The 14,171-nt window shown below is 46.6% G+C and overlaps 1 protein-coding gene across 6 annotated transcripts in view; it reads right to left on the reverse strand.

Annotated features, from left to right (window-relative positions):
* sgsm2 (small G protein signaling modulator 2) overlaps positions 1-14,171 on the reverse strand; it is an 86,925-nt gene that overhangs the window by 26,742 nt on the left and 46,012 nt on the right. For 3 of the 6 annotated variants that reach the window (XM_029171414.3, XM_029171413.3, XM_029171412.3), the window contains exons 4-10: positions 13,518-13,685; positions 12,839-12,906; positions 2,726-2,874; positions 2,477-2,611; positions 1,897-2,021; positions 1,746-1,813; positions 1,270-1,433 (exon numbers count right to left, since the gene is read on the reverse strand). In XM_029171414.3, coding sequence (XP_029027247.1) covers positions 1,270-1,433; positions 1,746-1,813; positions 1,897-2,021; positions 2,477-2,611; positions 2,726-2,874; positions 12,839-12,906; positions 13,518-13,685 — 877 coding nt within the window. Of the gene's footprint in view, positions 1-1,269; positions 1,434-1,745; positions 1,814-1,896; positions 2,022-2,476; positions 2,612-2,725; positions 2,875-6,924; positions 7,937-12,838; positions 12,907-13,517; positions 13,686-14,171 lie in introns of those variants that run through there. The other 3 variants (XM_055513859.1, XM_055513858.1, XM_029171415.2) reach the window with 1 other exon arrangement.

Below are 14,171 nucleotides of genomic sequence, written 5' to 3' on the forward strand. Positions count from 1 at the left end.
CTCTGTCTGGACACATGACTCCGAAACACGTCACGTGTTTGTGTAAGAGGTTGATGTCTCCACCAAATTATAAGCAGAGGTAACGAGAGAACGACTTTTTGTTTTCCGTTTGTCTCTAAACAATAAAAACATATTAACTCCAATTCCGTGTCTTTTTGTAAAAAACAAATATTTTTGCCTGTTTTATTGGTTTGTAAGGCGGTGCTTTGATTAAAATCCGTTTGCCGCTCATCGAAAGAGAAACGAAAACGCCGGTGAAAGTGGCTGGATGGACGGATGGGAAATGAAAATGTTGAAACGTACACGGGTCGAATAAGTCTCTCAGCCACTCAGTTACAATGACACGCACAGTCAAAACAAGTCAAACTGCAGTTCTGCAGACACAGAGTAAACGCGTAGGAACAAACATGTTGCTGTAATGCGTCGCTGTAGATCTGCTGATTTCTGGCGTCCTGTCAAAATTACGACCGACAACTGCTGTAAAACAAATTCCTATGATTATTACGGTTATTTACGTAAAATCTACGACTATTGGAAAACATTCATTAACAAGTTGTGGAAGTTTAAAACCTAAATAAGCGGCTGTAGTCGCAGATGGACTGCGCTCTACGTCTTTACTTGCGCATTCAATTATATTAATTAAACCGCGACGCATAATCATGGTATTATGTGAAGCCAATATGTTGTATCAGATGTTAGAGCGGTGGGTGTGTACATATTTTTAAGAGACGCCTTCTATTTAAAGACACGAAAAAGCTGAGGAGAATGAAAACAAGAATGTGTTGCTGCTGTGGCGCTGCCTGTTTTAAACCACACAGAACAATTATAACTTCGCAGTGAACAGAAAACAGCTAAGCCATCAACAAGTTGTTGCCCTTCACACTCCCCATGTTTGAGCACACAACAGATACTTAATAGTAAAATAGGTCTGGTGTAATATACGTGTGTTACAGGTAGAAATGAACAGTCGGACCTCAGTTACGCTGTAGTGCTTTGGAGGCTTCTAATCAACGCTGCGCCACCTGGTGGTGAAAATGAGACTAGCGTCCTGATTTTTTCCAGCCGGCTGCAGGATTAAAAATCTTTAGTCAGCGACGCACTCGCTGCACCGTGGCGACGCGGCGGTACTGCAGTAAAAACCCTAGTCACTTTGAACCGCTGCCACTGTAGAGCATAGGAGCTCCACAGAGAGGACCTCTAGGATCGAACAACCCCTGACACACTCATATCTATAGATATATGTGTAAATGTAAACACGGTACAACACACCTTGCCTTTCTGGGACCAAAGGGGCGGCTCCAGCTGACCCTGTGGTAAAAGGCCTGTTTCCAGACAGGAGAGAAAGGCCAGGAGGTGACCGCCGGGGGGGAAGTGGAGGGGTGGCCGCTGGATCCCATCCTGGCTAACCAGAACCAGGGTACCACCACAGTCAGCTGGGAAATGGGCAAATTCAAATTAGGATTAGATAGTGAAGGAAAAAGAGGATCATGTTATAAAACCTCATAAGCAAGCTGTCCTGTTTGGTGCAGGACAGTTTACTATTTTCCCTTTTAAACATGATGGGACAAAGAATATGCTTATCCACAGCTGGTCATCATACTGGCCTGTTGTTTGTGACCCTCAATCATTGGGAGATAATGAAAAGAGAAAGACAATATGCTGAATAAAGTGTTAGCACAAAACATCATGAGTGTAACATGGCTGTCAATGGGAAGAATTGACAGGAACAGCAGTAGTGTACTCACGGCGCTGATGACAGTGGATGCAGACTATCTGGCGCAGAGGAACAGTCAGTGCATAGTCCCAGTAGATACTAAGCAAAATAAGATAAGACAGATGGATCAGTCTGAGTTGGTAATAAAACACATGCATATGTAGAGAGGACATATTGAGCACCTCTTTTCCAGGTCACAGTCCCCCAGCGTGCCGTTGATGAGCTGGTTGGGTGTCCATTTCAGGGTTAGGTTGTCACCAGCCTGGTGGAGGGACAAGTACCCTCGCAACACCTCCATGTCTTTTTTCTACCACCAGGGCAACAGGCAAAACAAAACATGACCCATTAGTACGTATCAGACCTAATGTGTTGAACGACTGTATATATACGTATCAGTTGGATGTGACTTGACTGAAATATCTTCAACTTGACACCAGCTCTGACTTGGATTGGTCCCATGACCTGCGTGAGCTTTCTCTAGAGAGGAGAAAACCCAGGCAGGGAAGTAGCTCCAACCATTTAACGACCTGCAGACGCTCGGGGCCAGTTGAACTGTTCAGTGTCTGTGTTTGTTCATTTTCAAATAAGCTTTTTTTCACAGAAATATATTTTTATACTGTAGATGGGTACCATTAAAGCTAAATAATAAAATGTTGGAACCCAACAAAATATTGCCCAGTCATTGTGCAGAAGTGGAATTCTTTAATGATTCTACGAGACCTGAACGGACTGCTCATGGTTTATTTTGATTGTATGTCTTACCGGCTGCACCAGGACGTTGTTTTTCCCATAGAGAAGGTGTGTTCTGGAGTTCTGGTGAAGAGACTCCACATACTCCCTTGCTGAGGCAGCAAACCTGTCCTCTGACATGCTGCCACTGGAGTGCCTCTTGCGGATCTGAAAAAAAGAGAGAGCCTATAAAACCCACAGTAACATCACCCTCCACCCTAATATCCCAAGGACTAAAGCATCTTATTTGCTGATATCATGGGTCCAACCAGCTGTATTCACCCCCAGAGCAGGCCGACGGCCAGCAGTCGTGTCCTGACCCCGGTGGGCCCCGTGGATCCGGTGTCGCTGGACCAGTTCGTTGGCTGAGGGGTCGGTCCAGAAATGATCTGATGTCTTTAATTTAGTGTACTCCAGAGCACAGGGCCCCACTAAAAGCACAGAATAGACATACAGAATACACATACAATTTGTTGTTAGGATTACAGTACACACCTAAACTATTTTGTAAGTACCTCCCTGTCTGTTAGTGGCTTTCTATTTGTCTTTACAATTAGCAGAACATGCAGAAACGGTTAAATTCATTTGAACCTTTTTAGACTGCCTTTTCTCCAGAGGTGTCCATTCTACCTGCCACCATATGGATGCTTCATTGATGTGCTGATGATAACACTGTACACATCGAGACAGAAACTCTAAGGGTTGAAGTTCACATTTTCAGTAACTGAGGACAATTTATGTCTATGATGGATCTAACTGTGAGCGATTGACATCATCACATATAGCTGCTTGTATCCATCTACACTAGGCAAAAGAGTTACAGTTGTCTCCTTTGTACTTATTTATTAGTTTTGTAATAAATATATTAACTTTAGTACAAATTAATTTTAATTAATTGAAAGATTTAGGAAACCTGGAGGGAAATTATTTTACACACTTAAATCGCTGTCACAATTGTAGGTACACACAAGATGGTAGAGCGCATAAAAATAATCGATGTCAGGGCTGCAAATTCGCTCTTTGACCCTCACTTGTCCAGGATGGCACCACTTATTGCGAATAACCCCCCCGCTTCCTTCTGGTCCCCACTCGGTCTGTACTTAAAATAATCACATTTTTCATGCAACATGAAAGCATCTTACGGGTTTAACCGGTCTCACTAAAAAACATGTAGCAGATAATTTTTACAAGTTATGGCAGATTGAGACCTAAATAAGCAGCTATAGTCCTAAACAAACCAAGCTAAACGCCTTAACGAGGCGGTGCGCACTCCCACGTGCAGCAATCGATTTCTGGAAGACAATCACTTTTTGGCACAACACCTGGGGCCTTATGTACAAAGACAGAAAACTGTGTAAGTACAGATGTATCAATCGCTACTAAGTATGAATCTACACATGTTTCCTTCGTACGTACCAATTGAGCACAGGGGATTGAGTAGCAGACTACCCCCCGTGACACGCCCCCATATAAATATTTTAATTAGTTTATTAGTTTAATTAGTTAGTTAATTAGTTTTAGTTTAAATACATTGAGGTTTTTAAATAAATGCACCTCGCTACAATGTTACTGACTGTACATGTAACTGCATTTGTGTGTCACAGAATATTTGTACTGTACGTTATAAACGCTAATAAACGCTAATAAAGATCTTTCCTCTGGCCTCATGTTTCATCCTGTGACGGTGCTTTTACAACGATGCGTCCAGTTGATGGGTCCGGTTGCACCGGGTGTCAGTAACGGCATATAAAGGACCCAAATGCGCAGCGCTGACGCGATAGACAGTGGATATGATTAAAGAAGTATTTAATGACAGAATCCAGGTCACAAAACGGTCCAGGTCATTCACAGGAAGGCACAGATTAATAACACCACAGGGGTTAGGCGAATTCGGGTCCGAGGACAGGCGGGAGTCAAAACCAGAAAGGGCTCAGATCACAGGAACAGAATCGGCGGGCGTAGACAGGTCCAGAAACGAGCAGAGTTCAGTAACAGAGTGACTTACGAGGGTGGTCAGGATCAGACGAGAAGCAAAGATCAAAAACGTAACAGGGTCGATAACGGGGTAAGCTGAACAAGACGCATGCTGGAGCGTGAGAACAATGAATCAGTAAACAACGATCTGGCGGAGAACTGATGTGACAGGTGGTGGTTAAATACACGGAGCAGATCACTGATACAAAACAGGTGAGTGTAATGAGGACCGGGAGTGAAGCGGGAACTGCTGTGGTGTGATGAGAAACGGAAGTGCTTACAAAATAAAACCGGAAACTGGGATCAAAAACAGAGGAGTCCTTTCAAAATAAAACCAAAAACGAAAACCTGACAGTACCCCTCCCTCTAGGGCGTCTTCCACGGCGCCCACGGAAGCCCCCCTCCCCAAACCAGGGCGGGCGGAGGGCGGTCTCAGGAGGAGGGACCGAATCCCCCTCCCGCAAGGCAAACAAGCAGGGTGGGCGGAGGGAGGACTGGAGGAGGGTCAAAACGAGAGTCCAGGGGTCCCTCACGAGGGTGGTGGCAGGAGAGTCCACCACGACGGCTGGCGAGGTCCGGGAGAGCAGAGCTGAGCCCAGCCCCCTCCCCGACGGAGATGCTCCGGGGATCCCAGTATCGCGGCGGACGACGATGGCAGAGACCGCGCCATCGTCGCGGCAGGAGGGGACGTACCCCAGGCGAACGGCCGTGGCGGTGGCGGAGTCGAGGCGGACGGCGCCGGAGGAGGCAGCGCCATCCAATCACCAGGAGAAGCCGAGGGCGAGGCCACCAGTCCGGCAGCCGAGACCAGGACGAGGCAGGAACCAGCGGCGTCCTCCTTGGACCACCGCGACGAGGAACCGATGCAGGTGCGGCCAGAGCCGGGCCGCCAGGAACCGATGCAGGTGCGGCCAGAGCCGGGCCGCCAGGAACCGATGCAGATGCAGCGGGGGCTGCGACGGGAACGACCCCCTCCTGGAGGTCCGCCGGGACTGCGACGGGCGCGACCCCCTCCTGGAGGTCCGCCGGTACTGCGACGGGCGCGACCCCCTCCTGGGGGTCGACAGGAACTTCGGCGGGCGCGACCCCCTCCTGGAGGTCCGCCGGGACTGCGACGGGCGCGACCCCCTCTTGGGGGTCGACAGGAACTACGACGGGCGCGACCCCCTCTTGGGGGTCCGCCGGGACTGCGGCGGGCGCGACCCCCTCCTGGGGGTCCGCGGGGACTGCGGCTGGCGCGACCTCCTCCTGGAGGTGCGCGGGGACTGCGGCTGGCGCGACCTCCTCCTGGAGGTGCGCGGGGACTGCAGCTGGCGCGACCTCCTCCTGGAGGTGCGCGGGAACTGCAGCTGGCGCGACCTCCTCCTGGAGGTGCGCGGGAACTGCAGCTGGCGCCGCCTCCTCCTGGAGGTGCGCGGGAACTGCAGCTGGCGCCGCCTCCTCCTGGAGGTGCGCGGGAACTGCAGCTGGCGCCGCCTCCTCCTGGAGGCCGGCGGGCGCTGCGGCTCAGAGGGTGACAGGGACTGGAACGGCCGCAACATGGCCGACAGGGACTGGAACGGCCGCAACATGGCCGACAGGGACTGGAACGGCCGCAACATGGCCGACAGGGACTGGAACGGCCGCAACATGGCCGACAGGGACTGGAACGGCCGCAACATGGCCGACAGGGACTGGAACGGCCGCAACATGGCCGACAGGGACTGGAACGGCATCTACTCTGGAGCTGGCATGGCTACTTGCCGCTGCCAAGCTCGACGGAGCAGACGTCGGGCCTGATCGGGTGTGCATGGCACCTGTACGACAGGTGGTGCCCTCTGGTTGGGACACGACCTGCGCGTGACTGGACTGAACTGGAACTTGGACAGGAGCGTGACTGGACTGAACTGGAACCTGGACAGGAACGTGACTGGACTGAACTGGAACCTGGACAGGAACGTGACTGGACTGAACTGGAGACTGGACAGCTCGCGGCTGGACTGGAGACTGGACAGCTCGCGGCTGGACTGGAGACTGAACAGCTCGCGGCTGGACTGGAGACTGGACAGCTCGCGGCTGGACTGGAGACTGGACAGCTCGCGGCTGGACTGGAGACTGGACAGCTCGCGGCTGGACTGGAGACTGAACAGCTCGCGGCTGGACTGGAGACTGAACAGCTCGCGGCTGGACTGGAGACTGAACAGCTCGCGGCTGGACTGGAGACTGAACAGCTCGCGGCTGGACTGGGCTCGACTGGACTGGGCTCGACTGGACTGGGCTCGACTGGACTGGAACCTGAACTGGGCTTGACTGAACTGGAACCGGGACTGGGCTCGACTGGGCTGAGACCTGGACTGGGCTCGACTGGGCTGAGACCTGGACTGGGCTCGACTGGGCTGAGACCTGGACTGGGCTCGACTGAACTGGAACCGGGACTGGGCTCGACTGAACTGGAACCGGGACTGGGACTGGTGTCTGAACAGGGCATGGCTGAACTAGGGCTGGAGACTGAGCGTGGCTTGACTGACCTGACTGAGACGTGGGATGAGGCGCGACTGCTGGTTGCAGACCTGGGAGTTGCAGGACCTCACTCAGGACAGGTTCCCTCAGGACGAGAGCGGCTGCTTCCTCAAACAATTGTTCTCTCGTGCCCTGGTCTGCTGCCGAATCGGCGGTGTTCATGAGATGGGCAAAGAGAAACGCAACTGGAGGAGAGCAGAGGAGGTGGACCCGTCGGGCGACGCTAGCGGGGATGCCTGCAATCGACACAACACAGTCAGTGGGAGAACCGAGGGGAACCCCCGCGGGAGGGGAGAGCTGCTCGGGCACTGCGACCGAGATCTCTGGGCCCTGAACCTCAGACCCGTGCCCTCGCCGACGTCGTCTGGGGCGCCTGCGGCTGACCGTCGTCTGAGGCGCTGAGAGCGGCAGGGGCTGGGTCTCTGTAGCGGGGTCCGTGTGGTGAACCGAGCCGGCGGCGTCTGGAACTTGGGTTGTAGCCGCAGGCGCGGCGACAGGAACGGGAACCGCCGACGCGGCGACAGGAACGGGAACCGCCGACGCGGCGTCAGGAACGGGAACCGCCGGAGCGGCGACAGGAACGGAAACCGCCGGAGCGGCGACAGGAACGGGAACCGCCGGAGCGGCGACGGAGGCGCGGCCAGGCGATACGCGCAGAGCGCGTGTCAAGTCCCTCCGCGTTAGTCGGAGTCCATCAAAAAACGCTTGCACTCCGGGGTACTCACGCCACCAGTATTCGTCCTCCAGTATCTCGATGGCCAGTTCTACCACGGAGAGCCGAATCTGGGGGCTGGGCGCTTCCGCATATTTCCTGGCTAAGCCCTGGAGATCAGCACGGATGTCCTCCGGTAGACTTGGGCAAACGAAATCCATTGCTCCGGTGAGCGACGTGTACACGGAGCCGAACAGAGAGGAAAAAAGAAGAGACAGCAGCGGCTGACCGGGGTGAAGGCTGGGCGCTGGCTGGGTCCAAGTCTGGCCAGATCGTTCTGTCAGTAACGGCATATAAAGGACCCAAATGCGCAGCGCTGACGCGATAGACAGTGGATATGATTAAAGAAGTATTTAATGACAGAATCCAGGTCACAAAACGGTCCAGGTCATTCACAGGAAGGCACAGATTAATAACACCACAGGGGTTAGGCGAATTCGGGTCCGAGGACAGGCGGGAGTCAAAACCAGAAAGGGCTCAGATCACAGGAACAGAATCGGCGGGCGTAGACAGGTCCAGAAACGAGCAGAGTTCAGTAACAGAGTGACTTACGAGGGTGGTCAGGATCAGACGAGAAGCAAAGATCAAAAACGTAACAGGGTCGATAACGGGGTAAGCTGAACAAGACGCATGCTGGAGCGTGAGAACAATGAATCAGTAAACAACGATCTGGCGGAGAACTGATGTGACAGGTGGTGGTTAAATACACGGAGCAGATCACTGATACAAAACAGGTGAGTGTAATGAGGACCGGGAGTGAAGCGGGAACTGCTGTGGTGTGATGAGAAACGGAAGTGCTTACAAAATAAAACCGGAAACTGGGATCAAAAACAGAAGAGTCCTTTCAAAATAAAACCAAGAACGAAAACCTGACACCGGGTAAACCTGCTCTCGATGTAAACTGCGCTTTAATGTTACCCTGATCAATCGCTGTATGGTAACTTGATGCCTTGCTGACATATGGATGATTATGTCCCACAGAGAATGGATGGCTTGGCTCAGGTTCCACTACTCACTGGTCTGCAGCTCCTTCTGAATGCCCCCGTGTCTGGAACCCTGTGGTCAACAACTGGATGTGCGACGCAATCCAAGAAAGGGCATCTCTTCCAGATTCTGATGGATCCTCTATTAGATCCTCTAACAGCTCATCTAACAGAGCTATAGAATGCATGTTTGCCCCATTTTACTCATATTTTCATATAATCTCATCTAATTTCAGACGTGTGGTTGTGTATTCATTGTTTATCGTTTTCTCCGTTGTGACTAATGATCGTTTTCACGTCATTAACAGTTTCCCAGTTCCCAGTTCACCTCTTTTTGTTGCTAATGGACAAATACCTGTAGAAAAGTAATTTCACCAGCCAGTGAGCTACTGTAGATTTGCGCATGTTTCTATTTTACATAGTTTTTGATACATCTGACCTTAGGCGTAAATTCGTACTTACGCTGGGACATCATGCACCTTAAATACTAAAACCAACTAGAGTAACTAAAAGCATTTCCAATAGCACAGTGAACGCTTTCACGCTGAATGTATTGCTGAAGAACTGCTGAAAATAGCTGATACATTTAAAACATTGAAAGGATATGGAGGAAGTGTGTGTCTAATTACTAAACTGTAAAATAGTCATATAATAAAGTCATAATAAACCAGTTGAGAGCAGAAAAAATGCTATATAGAGCTGAAGATCTGAATTTGTGCGTTTATTTTGAAAATTGTGTGTGGTTAATTGCTAAAGCGTAAAACAATGTGAATGACTGGTCACAAAGTTGGAAATCAATGTAGTTATTATAGTAGTTATTATTAGTTATCTAGTTAAACCGGTGGTGCGGTGGGTAGCACTGTCGCCTCACAGCAATAAGGTTCTGGGTTCGATGTGTGGAGTTTGCACGTTCTCCCCATGTTTGCGTGGGTTCTCTCCGGGTTCTCCGGCTTCCTCCCACAGTCCAGAGACGTGCATTAGGTTGATTGGCTTCTCTCCATTGCCCGTAGGTGTGAGTGTGTGAGTGAATGGTTGTCTGTCTATGTGTTGCCCTGCGATGGACTGGTGACCTGTCCAGGGTGTACCCTGCCTTACGCCCGTAGCCAGCTGGGTTAGGCTCCAGCACCCCCGTGACCCCGCACTAGGGAGTAAGCGGTTAAGAAAATGGATGGATGGATGGATAGTTAAACCAGATCTCCTACTTCACAGTCAAGGAATTATACCATTCAGCCACAGTATACGAGTGGTGGCTGAAGAAAAAGCTGAAGCAGTTGAAAAATTTTCTACGAAAGCTAATGATTTTTGACTTATATTATCTTTTCTTGAAAGACTTATTCTACTTATTCTTTCTTATTCTTATTCTTTCTTATTCTTATTCTTTCAAACCAGGATCTCCTGCATCAGAATGATACTGTTTTGCCACTCAGCCACTACTTAAACCACTGCTCAGAGGAGCAGTATACATACTACTGGAAAAGCTGATCTTTTTTTTCTGATCTATAATATAGCTGAACATTGGTATTACATTAAGCATATATGTCTATTTATCTGGAAAATACACATGTTTATATTATAGTGTGACTGCATAAACAGGACTCAGACAGGAATCAAACCCAGATTCCCCACTCCAGAGTCAAGAACTTATATATGGCCATTAAGCTACAGGTTATAATAGCTGAAAGACAACATGGCTGAAGAGCTTCCTCCAGATGGAAGGAAATGCTTAGTAATTTTAAGATATTCATTTTATTAAATGAAGACTTGAATGTTGCAAAAGTCACAAAGGTGTAAACGTAAAACAAATGTGAATATTTTAATACAGAACCAGGCATCAATCATTGCAATGGTCACTGCTTCTCACACCAGTTTCTGTTAGGGTAGCAGAAATACTTACTATTAATACAACAATACAAGTATGGCTAAATATACCTATATAGGAAAGATCAGGTAGTTTAAAAAAGCTGAATGTGTACACCTGCTCTGATCAGGAACATACAGTGTAGACACTGTGGACACTGAGCAGTAGAGAGTTTAAGCAGTAAAGTTTGACCTGTCAATCAAAGTGTTAGTGAGCTCAATCTCAGATCTACTGCAGCTGTGCCGTTGTCATGGAGACAGCTCTCCAATGGCAGAAAACCACAAATCAGCTCAATGAGCTATAGTGAAGCTGACTTCCACCCCTGCTTAACAGGCTTATTGCAGCAAAACCCTAAGGTTATCACAAAAATAACTTCACTTTGTAAATCCCAAGGCTTCAATGAGCAACTGGTGTGAGTTTTATGTTTAAGGAGTAATAATTTTGGCCACAGTCGCAATTTAAAAATGCCAGTCCTTCTGCGCTTTCCGTCAAAAGCCTCACAGACAAATGTATTAGAGTCTATGGGAGGATTTTCTTGAACTTTCCTGCTTTGAGGCAGATACAGACTAAAGTGTAGGTCTGATGGCTTAACCACACACATCATTCAAAAGAAGACAAGTATGACTACGAAGGAGTGAAAAAAGTATGTTCAGAGAGTGAAAACTGTGGCTATAGTGATGAGTTAAAGAAAAAGATTCTGTCTTAAAAAAACCTGCTCTCACACTCTAGCTGTGACATCACAGACTCTAGCTCATGCAATACACGCTAATGGAAAAGCAAAAAAAGAAGATACCAAAAACCACCCAATATTTAAACTGCAATAAATCATAAACTATTAAAGATATTTAAAACATTCCTGTAAGATTAATAGTTGAATAGTAGTGTCTGTAGTGTAAGTAGTCTGTAATGTAAACAGGTGACCAAGGAGCATCGTTGACGATCATGAAAAAACTATTTTAAAAAGATGGATGAAGGAAGTATTTGTGGTTCATTGCTTAACTGTTAAAAACTTTAATAACTACTCATCATTAACTAGTAATCACCAAAAATCTTGACATTTAAGGTGATGAATTACTTTTATTTTGAAAGGATTTAGAGGGTGTGTGCGTAGGTGATTGCTAAACTTTAAAATGCTATTAAAGCTAAAGATTTGGCTTGCTGCTCTATTTTGAAGAGACTTAAAGGAAGTGCATGTGTGCGTATTTACTAAACTGTCAATTAGTCTTTAAATAGTCAAAATAATGCTATTAAAGCTAAAAAATTGCATTGGTGCTTTTATTTTGAAAAGATTTAGAGGGAGTGTGTGCGAGTATTTACTTAATAGTCAATTAGTCTTTAAACAGTCGTAATTACCCATTCAACAGCATAAATAATGCTATTAAAGCTAATTAATTCCATTGGTGCTTCTATTTTTTAATAATTTAGGCGAAGTGTGTGCTTAATTACAGTACTACACAATCCACTAGCATAAATCACTACTCAGTAAGAAGCATGGAACTGCTGTGAACACCTTATCAACCGGCTTTTTCCGACTAAAATATAATACTTATCATAAAAATTACTTAATTTTATGAATTTATTGAGCAGCTGGTGTAAATTTTATGTTTGAGGAGCAACGACTATGGCCACAATCGCGATTTCCAATGTGTCTGCAAAAAATTATAATTAGATTCAATAGGGAAAATTCAGGATCTTTCTGCTATTTGAGGTCGATAGGGTCTAAAGTAGAGATCTGATGGCTTATCCAGACACGTCATAGATATAATGAAAATTGTGGCTGTAGTGACGAGTTATAGAGAGAAGTTCTGTCTTAAAAAAACGAGCCCTTGCACTCTAGCTGTGACATCACGCACTCTAGCTCACACAATACACAATAATGGAAAAGCTGAATGTTTAACTGTTGCAAGCTCTCCCACTAAATACAGAAAAGACAAGACGTAAGATAAGACAGAGTGATTGAAGAGTGCTACAGCAAGGCTCGCCCCTTCATCAGGTAATAGGATAGATTCCGTAATAATTTTTCTCTCAACCAGTCTGACTGTGCTTGTTGAAGATAAATGTAAAGTACATATAAGTACATATATTTCTTTTTTTCTTAATTTTTAATTGTGTCATGTGTTTGCATTAAATTATGTACTATAGTTTTAGTTCATTTAATTCATCATTGGACACTTGAGAGATGTTCAGTCATCTGGACACATGTTGTTGTTCAACACCTGCTGCCACATTGTCAGAGACTTTGAAAATAAACACATTGCAAATAGTGCTGTACTTCATTGTTGTGACCCAGATTCAGTGCTTCATTCTGTATTTTATTGGCATTCGTAAAGAAATGTTGGCAGTTGAAAAATGCAATGAAATATCCTTACCCAGCAGGGCGGCCAGGATAGGGCCAAAGACTGAGTCATGCACCAGTGCTTCCCTCTCATAGTATTTACTGCAGTAAAAAACAGAGAAAAACTTCATCAAACGTCATAACACTCCTGTGAAGGAACCCCCAAAGAAACATTTTTTTTTCTTTATTTCCTAATTTTTGATTTCAACAACAAGCAGTAAATTATTCAATTACATAAACTTTCAATGGTCGGTTCTAATTAATCTAATATATCTGGTGCCTTGTAGTACTGGACAGTTTGCTTATTCTAGTGAAGTTATTGAAGTGTTTAATTTAGGTATAATTACGAAGACATTGTAATATTATTACCATCAAAGGAGAAAGTGACAAGCTACACCAACAAGTGCTGGTCAGATATAGTTAGTGTTGCAGCCAAATGATGGTGATACTGTACTTTTGTGTGTGCTCTAAAAAGCCTGTATTTGTTTTCTACATTTTTCTAGTTCCCAACAGAAACAACTCAGTTTAACAGTGTCATCAGCAGTCGAATGTCAGTGCACGTCATATCTGAGGCCTTTCTCAGGAAGCAATGCTGCATCATTTCAGTCTGACTGAGTGTGGATAGCTTGTTAGTGGTTATTACAAAGATAAAACAGAGACAGAGATAAAACAAAAAAAGAAATCAGAATAAATAAACAGAATCAAACAATCACCTTGCGTTGTCCACAATATATTGTACTATCTTGTCCAGCACTTTCTCAAACAGAGCTGTTCGGACCCAGATGTGTTTGATTGCCTGGACTGAGAGGGGCTGAGGGGAACGGTTGGTGGTGGACGAGCCCTGTCTCCTCAGAGGCTCATGTCCCACGATCTGCATTCTCCTGCAAGCACAAGTAAGTGTAACTGACTGTAGCATGTGCAGTTTGGGTATGAAATGACACTGAATGCTTTACATATCTCAAGATCTTTATTTGACAAAAAGCCTTTGGAACACATGGGTGGAACAACCTCGACATTATCCTTTGTAGGGTGAGATATAATATGCTTAGAATAAAAAGGTGAATAAATGAAACGACCGGATCTTTGACCATGTGGAGAGGCAGGGTTTAACAGCAGCACTACTGCACCTTTATACTGTACAGAATGCATTAATATTTGTAACAGATTAGATTTTTTTTCTTAGATTGTAATGAACCCGTCCTGTTAATTTCTAATCTCTACTAGAAATGACTGTAGCACAGGTAAATATGGAGTCAGACGCATGATGCCAGGCTAAAAGTAAAAAAAGTTTGATCTCTGGCACACATGAAACAAAAGCACCCCACCTACTCCAACAAGCTGATGACTGCGTGTCGGGCACACTGCGA

Source organism: Betta splendens, chromosome 13, assembly GCF_900634795.4.
Source record: "Betta splendens chromosome 13, fBetSpl5.4, whole genome shotgun sequence".
Lineage (NCBI taxonomy): Eukaryota > Metazoa > Chordata > Actinopteri > Anabantiformes > Osphronemidae > Betta > Betta splendens.